We start from the raw sequence: 14,580 nt of genomic DNA, 5'->3' as shown, positions 1-14,580 counted from the left end.
TTTCTGGTTTAGTGTCATAATAAATGGCTTCTCTCAGACTTCATTCTGTTTTGGTACAGTGCACCGATTCATTACAGTACTTTGAAAAACAAACACAACATATTCACTGTTGTCAATATCTGGACAATGTCTAGACACCCTGTTACCTGTATCTTGTGCATAGCTTTGAGAACAAGAACCAATAATCATCATATCTGACTGTCATAAAGCCTCTACAAAATTACAAAATATAAGAAAACTCTGAAAAACCTTTAAAGTGCTCACTGGCTCTCACTCTCCCATTACAGCAGTAGAAACAAGGGATGGGAAGAAAATAAACCCACAAAGTGCAAGGATAAATGTTTTTGCAAAGTTTAATTACACAGTGAAATAGTTAGCCATAAATCAAAGGACATGATTACAGAAACACATTCGTTTATTTACAGAGCAAAATCAACTCAATCTTGGCGCTACTTCAATTGAATTTATCCGAAGAACAGTCTGGGGCTGGATGATAACTGAAAAAGATTGGAACAAAAACAAACCCAATTTAGTCTACATACATAGCAAACTGCAAAACACTCATTTAAAAGCTGAAGAGCAAAACTGAAATGTACAACCTTTTAACACACATAACTGTTTCGGAGGCTCATGATACAGGATCACTAGCGACATAAGAAACATACAGTATGCTTAGATGCCGCATCCTCTTAACCATTGCAGTACCTGCCCAAGGAAGGTGGCCTGTGTTTATCCCTTATCCTTTGCTGCTATGTGATATGTAAGACTGTAGTATGTGCTAGTATCGGCAGCAAGGCATAGTTCCAAACACTAGTATATTTCCCTGAAAGTGAAAGCCCTCTCTACCCATGTCAGGGGGTGGAGGTGGGATTTCCGCTTTCTAGGCAAATAGTATGTTCCTGTTTACTTCAAATAAACATCATCAAACTAAATTTAGCCTGTAATTGGTCTTTCAGCATGAAGGAATTCAGGCCATTCATTGTGACCATTAAAATGACTTCACCACAAATGACACACAGGTCCACAGTGGTTTACCCTGGCAACTCTTCAATGGAAGTAATAATAAATAATAACAATAATAATAATAATACACTGCAAAAACTGCTTATCTAACAAAATCTAATCAAGTGTTATTAATCTTATATCAAGATAAAAAAACTAGTTGGTATTGTTTTTAGTATAAAGACACTTACCTAGCAATTTCTCATGAAACCATTTGACTTAAAATAAGTCAAACTTTTCTTAAATTAAGACATCTCATCCTGAAAACAAGCAAATTTGTCTGCCAGTGCGTTAAGCAAATTTGTCCTGAAAACAAGCAAATTTGTCCTGAAAACAAGCAAATTTGTCTGCCAGTGCGTTGAGCAAATTTGTCTTGATAAGACTCCTTAAAATAAGTCAAAGTCTTCTTAAATTAAGTCAAAATGATCTTTCGAGAGAGCGCTAGGTAAGTCTTTTCATACTAAAAACAATACCAAATAGATTTTTTGATCTTAATATAAGATTATCAACACTTGGTTAGATTTCATTTTTTGCAGTGTACAAAATAATAATAACAGTGTTTTCTTGGTATGCATGCATACTGAGTTAAATAGACCTATATCACAGTTTCATCAGAGGCAAAATTGCATGCAAGATGGCATGCCAAAGGAAAAACATACTTCTTTTCCTCTGGTATCTGTGTCTTTTCCAAAACCTCATATGAACCATAGGCCAAGACTCCGTCTTCTCAATGACCGTTGCCTCGACCCTGACCAGATCACGTCTAGGTGTGAAAAGACAAAGACAGACGGTGTGTTAGCAGTGTTGTGAAACGGGTTTCATTTCCAGAGACCTGCCTCTTCCAAGAACTCACTGTCAATGTAAACATTAGCAAAACAACATGAACCCTTCATTTAATCTGAGAAGCCCGTGAAATTTTCTTATAACCGTTAGAAGTCACACAGGAAGTCAGGAGAGCTTGCACATTGGTCTGTACTGAGAAGGCGAACCAACACAGTAGAACCTGCTGGTGAATGTAGCACTTTCAGTTTTTCTGTACATTTGAGGATCAGATAGATAGATAGATAGATAGATAGATAGATAGATAGATAGATAGTTTATTGATACCCAAGGGGAAATTCAAGAATCTGATAAAATGTATGCCTAGCATTTTGATAATTTTTTTTTTAATCAATGTTCATTTTGAACACATTCTACCCCTTTGAAAATGAACAAGCCAGATTTTCCCTTGTCAAAATGTTGGCTAAATGGACTATTTGTATGAAAATGTCAGTAGGTGGGTGTTCAGTGGATAGATAAGGAAAAGGGCACTATTTTAAGTGCAGTTAAAACAATGACAACAGCAACTATACAGGAACTACATTTACAACTACTGGCTGTGAACAGTAGGCCTAGTTCCAACCACTGAGCTTTGCAATTATGCAATTGATTGCTGAAAGTACACTTTTGAGAAACACCAAGTTGTTGAATCACAGTTATAACAATGAAGATTTTTTATGGTGGGTATCAGAGGCATCAGAGATACATTTCTCAAAGGCCTTGTTTTCTCCTTTGAGAAATGTATCTCTGATGGGATCATAATATTATCATTACACATATTAGTATTTTTCTTATGACAAAAGCCCAATAGAATCTAATTGAAGGATCAAGCATGAATGGTTCTGTAATCAGGAACCAGAAACTGGAAAACTAAAGATATAATGCTAGAACATTCAGCTTTCTTGACATTACACAAACTGCTGTGCTTACCCGAGCAGTGGACGTCCAATCAGAGTGAAGTTTTCACCACCAAGCAGCAGCACCTAAGACAAAGGAAAGCAAATTATTCACAGAACACAAACATAATGAGCAACAATAGCTAGTTAAGTTCATCTCAAACTCACAACTCCTCATGTCACAAGCTTGACAGCACACATTTATATGCATTATGTAACCTCATGTGTGAATCTTAGTTATCAGTGGCTGCCAACTGACAAAGAGATTACATGCATCACTGCTTTTCTGCATGGTCCTCACAATCCATAACATTCCTTTCCAATTCTCATGAAACACTTTCAATTCAGATGTAATGGTATTTATTTACTCTTCTTGTTGAGCCCCTCTTTCACAAAGCAGGATGACAGCTGTCCTAGGCACAGACCCAACACAACTAAAAAAAAAACCAAAGAACCATCATGGTGACACAAACCTTTTCCATTCGTATCCTGTCACCACACTCTGCATCTATGTGATTCTCAATCAGAATCAAGTCCTCGTTTGTCACTTTCCACTGTCGACTTGCAAAATGAACTACAGCAAACAGCCTCCCGTAATCTCCTTTCTCTAGGAGTGTGTTAACCTTTTGCACAACAGCTGTGGAAAGAGGGAAGCCATGGAGTTTAAGCCATTTATATTTATTCATGGAAGCCATTTATTTTTTAGGTATCAAAACACAAAAGTTCGGTAGGTTAAAAAAACACACATAAAGTAAGCAGCCAGTAATGTTCTAAATGCTCTAAACTGGAAGTCAATAGTCAAGTAAACACTTTTTGTTTTACAACATAAATGTAAAACATTTAATGTTTCTAGACTTGCCATTATGATGCATCCATGATAATTGTAACACTAGGAATATTCCCCAATATTAATATGCACTATAAACAATTCTTTCATTTAATCTTTAATAACAAAAAAAAATCTCCATTCCTAACCTTGATGCTGCTTTGCCTCTTCCTCAGGATCTATGAGTGTTACTTCAGGCCATGGGGGTCTGGATAATGAAGTTTCTGGAACATAACTGTGTACAAAACACCAGGATGAACAACTCAGCGTGTCATTGTCACTTACCCCAGCTCCTCAAGAATATCAGTGGTGTACAGGATCAGTCCTCACTGAGGTGAGGCTTAGGATGATTTCAGCTGCCCGGTTTGAGCATTTAGATTAATTGAGTCCACTTCAGCAATCAAACCAACATTCGTTCAACATTCTGACCACAATGGCCAATCACGTGTACACCTACAATCATGTCTTGTGTAAAATTGACAAAAATGCTCACAATGAAATGATACTGATTAATAAGAGCATGCATGTGTTGTGAGATGCAAGTTTGCTTACTTGGGTGGGTACTTCAGGATCTGAGAACTCTGTTGACGCACAAAGGCAGGTAACAAACATCCTGACAAAAAAATCAGATGGCAAACATGACCAAACAGAATGTCTTCACAGAGAACTTGGCTATCTAAGCAATGCTGATTGGTAGGGAAATGTTTAAACTCATACCAACAGGTCAGACTAGATGTAAAATAAAATACGAAAAAAAATCAACTATTATTATTTATTCCATGCCAAATCGCCTGACAGGTCAGGGATATTAATGTTTTTTTTTTTTTTTTTGTCTATAGGCTATTTTATTAATATAACTTAGTTGTGCTTCTTAAAACTGTCTACTCGATAGTCTATAAGAAATACCCAAAACCAAGTCTTTAGGTCTTAATGGGCTCCCCCTATTTTGCTCAAGGTTTCTTCCTGGAATATGGGAGTTTTTCCTTGCCACTGTTGCCATATGGCGTGCTTTTAGGGGGTTAAGGGTTAAGTTGTTTATTTATATTTCTTATGAAGTTAAGAAATATAACCATAGTTATAGCTATAACCATAACAATCACAGGTATTTTCCAGTTTTACTGCCTTGTCTTATGGGTTGCATGGCCTTCTTAAGATTATTCACACAGATAATGTTAGTGACCTCAGATAAAGGAGAAGATAGTCAGTCTTCAAAGCAGCCTAGTGATGATATAGGGTAGTTAGTAGGCTCACCTACTATACTATGGGCAAGCTAGTACTAGGCCTACACATGATCCAAGGAAAAAGCACTAAAAAATGCCTAAAATCTTAAATTGTAAACACTGATATTTGAACGTCCACTCCATTTATGAAAAATGACCTGCTCTATTTTATTTAATAACTCAAGTTCAAATTCAGTAACTGTTAGAGGTTAGTTGGACGATGTCATACATTCAGCATTTGAGTTGAGCCATTGGTGAGATTAAACCATATGTGGATTCAGACCAGCAAAAATTACATATTTTTCGGCTTGGGGTACAACATATCCTAGACTTAAAAGACAATAAAAAAAAAAAAAAAACTACTAAGTAGACAGATTCTGCATAATCCATGAAGTTGCGGCTCTTGGTGACTTGTGCTGAATGACATGCAAAACATCAGGTCTATAATTTACTTGTTAGGCGTAGACCTACATAAATATAGGCTACACAGTTATACAATTACACAGTTACACAGTGATATACAATATATAATACACCACTGCACTGAATAAAATCAGACGTACTGTATGCTTCATCAAGAAAAAAACCTGGCTAATGTTAGGCTAACGTGATGTGACAGTTGAGACCACTGACATAGTAAAACAGCAGATTGAAAGAATCCATTACGTTGACTAACGTTACTTTATATGGACTATTATTTCAATGTGCACCATTTCGTTGGTAAGCTCAAATAACTGGATCATTCTCAAACATCCAGATGTTACCAAGGCATGATTACAGAAACGAACATAATGTTAGCTAACACGGGACTCAGCTAATTGTGGCATGACTGCAAGCAGACATGTTTGGTGCACTGTTCTCTACCCTATGTCAAATGGAATCCCTTAATTAGTAAATGGGAAAGTTGTGTGTAAACCAACCTAAGGGTTTGTCCAAAGGGAGTTGCAAGTTATGTGCCCGTAATCTCCAACACGTTCGGAGAAAATCACTACACCCCTTCCTCAAAGTCACCGCCATCTTGCTATACCCGGAAACATGTGAACGTGTTGTTGTGTGACTGTAAAATGTGTTCCCGTGAAACATAAGCAATATGAATAAATAGTCCGAGTAAGGCTACATGCCTGTCTTGTGATAGCTTAATTTAAAATAACAACACCAACCACTAAACTACAACAACAAAACAATATGCTATTTAAAAAAAGCCACCACATGACCATTGGCTATTATTCAAACCTTACATAGCCTAATTAAAGTTTAGGCCTACTTCTGAAGATTATTATCTGAATCCAAATCTGGATAGGCCCTAGCAGGTTCAGTCTGTTATTTATTTATAGTGGATGGAATCTACTATCTTGAAATCTCCTGGCTTCTTCTTCTTATAACCTTTTCTTTTTACCTTTTCAAGAATGAATGCGACTCTAACCACTTAACGTACAGTCATGTTTAAAAGTTTATCCTTAGGGATTAAAAATGTTAAAAAGCTCATTTTCCCCCATAGACTTGAATGGCTGTGATGTCATAATGGCCTAAAGCCAGCTGCACTGTTAAACTCCCGGAGTAGTTCCCGGGCTAATCAGAACACTAGCACCAGAGAGGGTTAAAGCGGAGCGAGAGGCGCAAACGTTCGACAATTTCCGCGTTCGATTATTGCAAGGGGGATGGGGGAAAAAATCCCCCTTTATGCAGACCAGAGTAAACCCTCGCTGCACTAATGTCAATGGAGACTTGTGGAATTTTACCAATAAATTGGTCATTATGTCTTTCTGGATTTGTTGAGGGTTTTTTGGAAATTTTTGTCATAATCTGTAAGTGTTTGGGATCATTTCAAGCCTAAAAGTGCAATTTTTTAGCGTTCGGATTTGTGATAAAATAACTTAATATCAGACCATGCTGCTGCCAGTTACTGTCCGGTTGTTAGCATGCTAGCTATCCTCTTAGCTAAGGTAAAATTTTAAACGGAGAAGTGTAATTTCTTTGAAATGACAACTAGCTGAATAACATTACTTACATTAGTTAAAGTGAATAGTTTATACTCAAGTGAATTTGCAACAGTATATTAAGTTTAAGCGAAGTCCTTCAACTACTAGTCACTTGTTAGCGCATAGCTGTATTGCCATAGCTACTCCCATCCACTTGTATAGCATTTTAAGCTAGCGTTAGCTAGCTAGCGCGGTTCACATGACTAATTAAATTCTTCTTCTTCTTCTTCTTCTTTTTTATATGGCGGTTGGCAACCAGCTTTTTGGTGCATTACCGCCACCATCTGGACTGGAGTGTGGATCAAATGGTCATCCTACACTTTCCTAAATTCTTTTAAATAACCCAGTTACCTTCAAAAAGAAAACAAAAAGGAAAAACAAATTTCACCTGATTCTCTTTGCAGTATATCATTCAAATTTAATGTCATCTGGATTTCACCAAGTTGTGAGATAAATCTTTGTCTGGCTTGATGGTACTCAGGACAAAACATAATTACATGCTCTATGGTCTCTTGACTATTACAATATTCACACATTCCATCAACATGCTTTTCATGGTAACTAATGTTCTGTTTAATCCTGTATGTCCCTAGCCTCATTCTGGACACCACATCTTCTTCTTGCTTGCTTCTGCATGTATTCCTGCTCCTCCCCACCTTTCCTTGAATACTATGCAGGTGTCTTCCAGACTGTTCGTTATCCCATACAAATTGCCATTTTTCATTTATTTTAGCTTTGATTATACTTTTGACTTCAGCTTTGCTGTATTTAATATTCAACTCTATATCAGACTTCCCTGCTGCTTTCTTTGCACATTTATCTGCTAATTCATTACCTCCTACACCTATATGAGCTGGTACCCATATAAATGTAGTACTAATACCAGACTTAAGCAGATTGTTGGCTAATTGCATTACTTCATATACTATGTCCTGTCTAGACTCAGAGTGACAACGTTTAAGGCTTATTAAAGCTGAGCTAGACTCAGAGTGACAACGTTTAAAGCTTATTAAAGCTGAGCTAGAGTCTGACGCAATCACAGCTTGCTTAGGTCTATTGCTCTCTACCCACAATAAGGCCATCCATATTCCTATAATTTCTGCTGTGTATACAGCTAAATCATCATTGATTCTCTTTCCAGATTCAATGTTTAATTGAGGATAACATAAGCAACTCCCATTTTCTTATCAGTCTGCTTAGATGCATCAGTATATAAAATGACTGCTTCTTTATATTTGCTCGCAATGTAACTCTGGACCCTGTAATGATCCACTTCAACATCCTTCTTTTCCTCTAATAAGCCCAAGTCTACTGGAACCTCTGACATCAGCCAAGGAGGAACAACAGGATATGCCACTGTAGGGCTCATTTCAAGAGCACTGATTCCCATATTTATTACCTTTTGTTTTATTGTCCAACCAAAACTTTTAATAAGGTAACTCTCTCTCTCTTGACACTGCCATAAGACTGATTGACTCATGTGTTTTTTCACTATGACCCCTTAGATTTGTCCAATACACAAGAGACAGCTGGTCTCTTCTAAGATAGAGAGGCATCTCTCCCATCTCTACCTGGACGGCTGCCACTGGCGTGGTCTTAATTGCCCCCCCCACAGCATAGCTTCAAACCTTGGTTCTGAATTACATCTATTTTCTTAAGTGATGTTTTTAGCAGCAGACCCATACACTACACACCCATAGTCAAATACAGATCTCATCAGCCCTGTATAAATGGCTTTTAAAAGCAGGTCTACTTGCTCCCCATTCAACTCCCATGACACCTCATCACATTCAACACTTTCTTGCATTTCTCAATATTTTTTTGTATATGCATTGTCCAAGTTAATCGTTTGTCAAACCACATTCCTAAATATTTGAAGAATTCCACTCTTTCTAAATCTGCCCCAGATAATTTGATTTTAACATCTTCATTTATTTTTCTTCCTAGAGAAGAATAAAGTCTTTGTTTTATCTATTGAGATCCTAAACCCCCATTGAAGGGCCCATTCTTGGACTCTGTTCACTGCCTGTTGCATCTTACCCACCACAAAATCTATATTTCTTCCTTTTTTTCCACATTGCTCCATCATCTGCAAACAATGCCACCCCAACTGAATTTTGTATGTCTTTAAAAATATCATCAATCATTATTGAAAATAATAGTGGACTAACAATACTTCCTTTGTGGGACACCATTTTCCACACTGTATTGCTCACTTAATTCTCCATTTATTTTAATTTGAATTGTTCTATTAGACAAAAACCCTTTAATCCATTGGAACATCCGTCCCTTTATTCCCAATATTTTAACCTTTATCAGTATACCTTCTTTCCACAACATATCATATGCCTTCTCAATGTCAAAAAACACTGCCACTACATTTTCTTTGTTCACTTGAGCCTTCCTTATTGTATCTTCAAGGCATACAATGGGATCCATGGTGCCTCTACCTTTCCTGAATCCACTTTGATAATGACTCATTAATCCTTTCGTTTCAACCCAATATGTAAGCCTGTCATTAATCATCCTTTCCAGTTTTTTTCCCATCTGGGATGTTAATGCAATAGGTCTATAGTTAATTGCTATTTTAGGATCTTTCCCAGGTTTCCTAATAGGAATAATTATAGACTCCTTCCATGTTCTAGGAATACAGCCATCTATCCATACTTTATTATATAGACTTAACAAAACGTCCTTCCCCTTATCACTTAAGTTCTCCAACATGGAATAGCAGATTTTATCCATCCCTGGAGATGACTTACCTAATTTACTTAATGCCTTATTGAGTTCAGATTTCGTAAATAACACATCAATACCCCTTCTTCGCTATCCTCAATGTCAAACACATTAGCGATATTTTTCAATTGTAACTTCTCTACCTCTTTTTTTTCTTCTTGATTTAAATTCCTGAGCTGTGCACCTTGGCTAATGTTTTAGCCATAACCTCTCTTTTTTTCCTTATTATTGGTGATCGTTCTTTTGCCCCTCAACCAACACTGGGTATCCATATTCCCTTCCATTCCCTTTCATTTTTTTTAATCATATTCCAAACTCTCTCCACTGGAGTAGTTCGACCAATAGAGTCACAGAACTGACTAATTAAATTATTCATATCATGTCCTAAAGAATGATTCATTGGTATCATACATGATTATAGACAATAATACTGTGAACACAATAAGGATTATCTGTTCTTATTGCTTATTAAGAGAGAAAGTTTATTTAGTGACGTAAGGTGACACTCCCACTTATGCAGACCGGAACTGTCCCGTTTTGCTCCCATAGTAACGAATTACGTTGCTCTATCTTGCTAGTAATCAAGGATCTTTGCTAGCACAGGTGTCACCTGTGAATCCAACAGAGTGGTGAAGTCCCGCCCCTTCCGTTTGCCTCCATGGGACCTATCTTTCAAAAAAATTTGAATGACAGTCTATGGTGAAAAAGATATTATTTTCTGGTCCCGGTTGACTTGTGCCTTGAATTACCCATATGATGTTTGTCAATTTTAAAGACAATTTTTCATGTAAAGACATTTGCAGTTTGTTTAGTAACTATTGAATTACAACATTGTGAAAGATCGTAATTCCAAGCGACTACAAACCCATCAGTCCGCTTAGTGGCGTTAGCTCATTCACTAGATTGTACAAGCATACCAGCAACAGGTCTTAATTGGGCTTTCCTTGCGAAGAAAATACCATAAGTCAGAGGATTAAACACATCAGGTAAGTTGTATTAGGTCCATAGAATGTACATTACATACTTTTAAGTGACATAGCAGGCAGCAAGATGCAACCGTTAACTAGCATAACAACTCTTATCAAAGTTCAAAGTCAGCTTTATTGTCAATTTCTTCACATGTTCCAGACATACAAAGAGATGTAGTTTTCTCACTATGAGTGAAGACAAGAACAAATCGTTTCATAACGTTTTGAAGTCATCGTTCAAACAGATGTACTTTCTTGGCGCGACAAAACCAACATATCTTTTAAATTCATCGAACAACAGTACTTTCTTGTGAAAAATTATCTTTGGACACACATCATATGTGAAATTTATCTCTCAATTCAAACTGGACCAAAAGTTTTTGAAAGATAGGTCCCATGGACCGGAAGTAGAAGGGGCGGGACTTCACCACTCTACTGTCTCAGTTTCTAATGCATACAATCTGGCACTCCCTAAAACTACACATCCTGTTTAAGTGTTTCCCATGTGTGAAAAAATAAAAGCCACAGGCAAATCTCATGCTTTGCGCATTATATCTCCAGAACGGCTTGACGCATATGCTTCAAATTTGGTGTTTGTATGGACTCAAAGATGAAGTGAGTTGATGTTGGAGGTCAAAGGTCATGTCCATGAATACTCTGAGCACGATATCTCAAGAATGCCTTGACATACATGCCTGAAATTTGGTATGAGTGTTTGTATGGACTTAAAGATGAAGTGAATTGATGTTGGAGGTCAAAGGTCAAATGTCAAGGTCAAAAACACCTTGAGTGTTATATCTCAAGAACGCCTTGACACACAAGGGTTTTTGGTATGAGGGTTTGTATGAACTCAAAGATTAAGTGATTCAATGTTTTTTTCCAGGAATCTCCCCACCAACATTAAGCCAGTAGCTTTCCATCCACTATTGTAATTCCTCTGGCATTACATTTCTAGTTATTTATTTATGTATTGTTCTTAATTACTAGCATTGTAATGCACATCTTTATATAGCCTACCCACTGAAAAAAAATATCACAACAGTCATGTGTGAAACTAGCTGAGAAGAACAGCAAGGAATGTTGCATCTTGGTGTGGGCTGTGGGCAAAACTGGATTCAACGCAGGTGAATGCAACCCTGCTGTCTGTCTGTGCCGTCTGTGCTGTGTGTTCAAATCTCCTGACAGTAGCCTAACTGTGTTTAAGTTTCAGCTAGTTGACTCCAAGTGCCAAGGTCGAAGCAGGTGACATTTAGTAGCCTACACTGTGAAGGTAGTGTAGAGGTTAAGGAGCTGGGCTAGCATGCAGTAGCCTGAAAGTTCTGGGTTTACCACTGAGCAAGGCACATCAAGTTGCTCCGGGGACAATGTAATCCCTTGTAATATAGTTGACATGTAAATCACTTTGGGCAATAGTGCCTGCTATATGAATAAATGTAAATGAAGGAATGGCTCAGTAACAGTAAGCAACTTACGACTAAGAAGGGGATGAAAAGTTGTTTTAACAATTATCTCCTTCAGATGTAGCTGATGTGCCACTGAACCACTTCTACAACACTGGATTGTGGATTGTAGCCAAATAATTGAAATTAGGCCATGGCATTCTCCAGGCCTGAAGACCTAATAGGCCTATGCACATTTTCAGGCCCTTGAGGATTTCTAAGGATAAAGGACAGGATATGACAGCTTTGCTTTCAGTAGAGATAATTGTTTTCTTCTGTTGTTGATGACTTTGCATGACCTCCTATGACCTTGCCTTCCCTTCTAGAGTGATTTTGTGGTGGGAAAGGCATAGTGTGGCCTAATGCGTTTATTTATCCAAAAGGGTAGTACAACGATTCGCCTGGCACAAACACACATAATTTTGTCTGTAAACGATGAAATCAAGCAAGTCAGGTTTATTTGTGCATTTATTAGCTTGTTTAGGTTCAACATATTTGGTTACAATATTCCTGGCTGAAAAGAGTAAACAAACTAATTGGACTGCACAGATATTTGCATTACTGGTGTGTGGGGCTGAACATGTTGCAGATTTTTATGGGAATAGTTTTCATGTTTTCGAACAGAAAGGACAAATGTTTTTTTAAAGCTTAGATGATGATGATGATGATAGTAATAATAATAATAATAATAATAATAATATGCTGTAATGTACCTTTTCAGTCCATTAATTAGGAATGGGATTGAATTTGGACATCCAATGGATTCTTAAAAAGTGTTTCCAGAGAGTGCTGTTAAAATGACACAATAGACTATTAGTGTTTCACTCAAAATTGTTGTTTTCTTTTGCAAAAACCCAGCAGCAAATGGTTTGCGTTCTTATTATTTTCCATCTTTAAATGTTCTCACAATTACACAAAATTCTCACAAAATGTTCTCACAATTACAGCTGTTTTTCTGTATATTTGGCTATATTTGTGCACCCTCTTGTGGCATGATTCAGATGCTCAGCTAAAACACAGTAGACCCAATAACTTCAAATCTAGGTGATAGTATAAAGCAAGCAACTATTTTATTTAGTGAATTATTATTTGCCATAAGCTCTTTCACAAGCATTCACAAAGCAAACACATTGATAGATAGATAGATAGATAGATAGATAGATAGATAGATAGATAGATACTTTATTGATCCCCATGGGGAAATTCAAGGTCTCAGCAGCAGCATACATACAACACAAACACATTCTTTAACAGCAGAAAGAGTAATTAAAGTATATAATATAAAAACACAACTAAGCAGTAAGGACAGTAGAAGATAAAGAATATGCTAAATATACTAAAATACAAATTATACTAACACTTAATACAATATATAAAAATATACTAAAATACAAATTACAAAAATACAAATTAACACTTAATCTAAATCAATTCTAAAACATTGAATCGGATCCCCCTCTTTCTGTACTCTTCTGTGTGTGTTGCTCAGCATGTTCTACAGCAAATTATTGGGGTAAAAATGTAATTTGAATGGTAAGCTTTTGCGTCTCTCTCTCTCTCTCTCTCTCTCTCTTTCTCACACACACACAGACACATCAATGATAAGGTTTATAGCCTGTTTGTTTGCGTAGTGTGCATAATGAAACAAATAAAAACAACCAAATCATCATTTTCAGTGCTATCAGCAAAATATCACTTAAGCTTGTACAGAATATTTCAGTCATGACCTCATACACCCTCAGACCAAAGTAAAATGTCACACTGCGACAATTTGTTGAGAAAGACCTAAATGAACCTTGGTTCTCAAACTACCAGAAAAGCAAAGTTCATTCAGGAAGTTTTTATATGCACAGTATGAAGGGCAAGAGTGTTAACACAGACAATATGCAGGACCACAACGACTTTTGCTCAGAGTAGAAATGTTCTATTTCAAATTGATTCGTCCAGAGACAGTGAAGAGACAGGTTTGACTTGATGCTCTTTGTGTTTGTGTTTGTGTTTATTGTTTGTGTTGAGGGTCCATGCAGGCCAGTAGTACTCTCTGGGGTAATTTCACAATCAGGATGTGCGCTTGACATTTTTTTTTTTACACAGGCCTGTGTACCCCTAAATATGTCATAATATTCCAACATTATGTTATTATTAATGGCTAGACCTTGACAACTAGAAAAAAGAACGGCAAAAATACAATTTATTGGGTGTTGTAAGTAAAGGTAAAAATTCCGTCCAACAAAAATTTGACATTAGTCTTAGAAAGAGCTCAACAGACTGACCCCATTTGGCAGAGGCTATACCTTTGCTATACTTCATACCAAGCAACAACCTCCCAACAACATGCCCAGAACCAATTTGAACATCAGAAGCATGTTTGTTTATGGGAAATCACCCTAAACTTAACCACCAACGTTTTCTGCCAAACGCTGTCCACTCCAGCACATGAGAATATGCAATGTGAATTCCACATATGTGTTGCCAAATGTTCTTTGTCTTACATTACATAGATGGTGATACCATAAGGAAAAATAATAAACCATATAGTTTGCATCAATATTTAACCTCATACTAATGAAAATAAATTACCTTTGTTTCTGATGTCCACTCTAACACATTTCAAGTGTAGTGTTAGGATTGTGGTAAACCATACATTTTCAGAATAAAGTTATCTTGTGTAATGCTATCATGCAGTTAACAAGCA

General features: G+C 36.9%; 1 protein-coding gene across 1 annotated transcript; it reads right to left on the bottom strand.

Moving 5' to 3' along the window:
- Positions 1-337: 337 nt before the first annotated feature.
- On the bottom strand, positions 338-5,813 carry mrpl21 (mitochondrial ribosomal protein L21). Its single transcript, XM_048263077.1, has 7 exons — positions 5,684-5,813; positions 4,096-4,156; positions 3,693-3,778; positions 3,191-3,354; positions 2,752-2,804; positions 1,662-1,765; positions 338-497 (listed from the first exon to the last, which is right to left on the bottom strand). The coding sequence occupies exons 1-7, from the start codon at positions 5,778-5,780 to the stop codon at positions 433-435; spliced, it is 630 nt and encodes a 209-aa protein (XP_048119034.1). The 5' UTR covers positions 5,781-5,813; the 3' UTR covers positions 338-432.
- Between the last annotated feature and the right edge of the window lie 8,767 nt (positions 5,814-14,580).

This window comes from Alosa alosa, chromosome 14 (assembly GCF_017589495.1).
Source record: "Alosa alosa isolate M-15738 ecotype Scorff River chromosome 14, AALO_Geno_1.1, whole genome shotgun sequence".
In the NCBI taxonomy this organism is placed as follows: domain Eukaryota; kingdom Metazoa; phylum Chordata; class Actinopteri; order Clupeiformes; family Clupeidae; genus Alosa; species Alosa alosa.
Note: the sequence above shows the minus strand (reverse complement) of the source record. Positions and strands in the feature narration are given on the sequence as shown.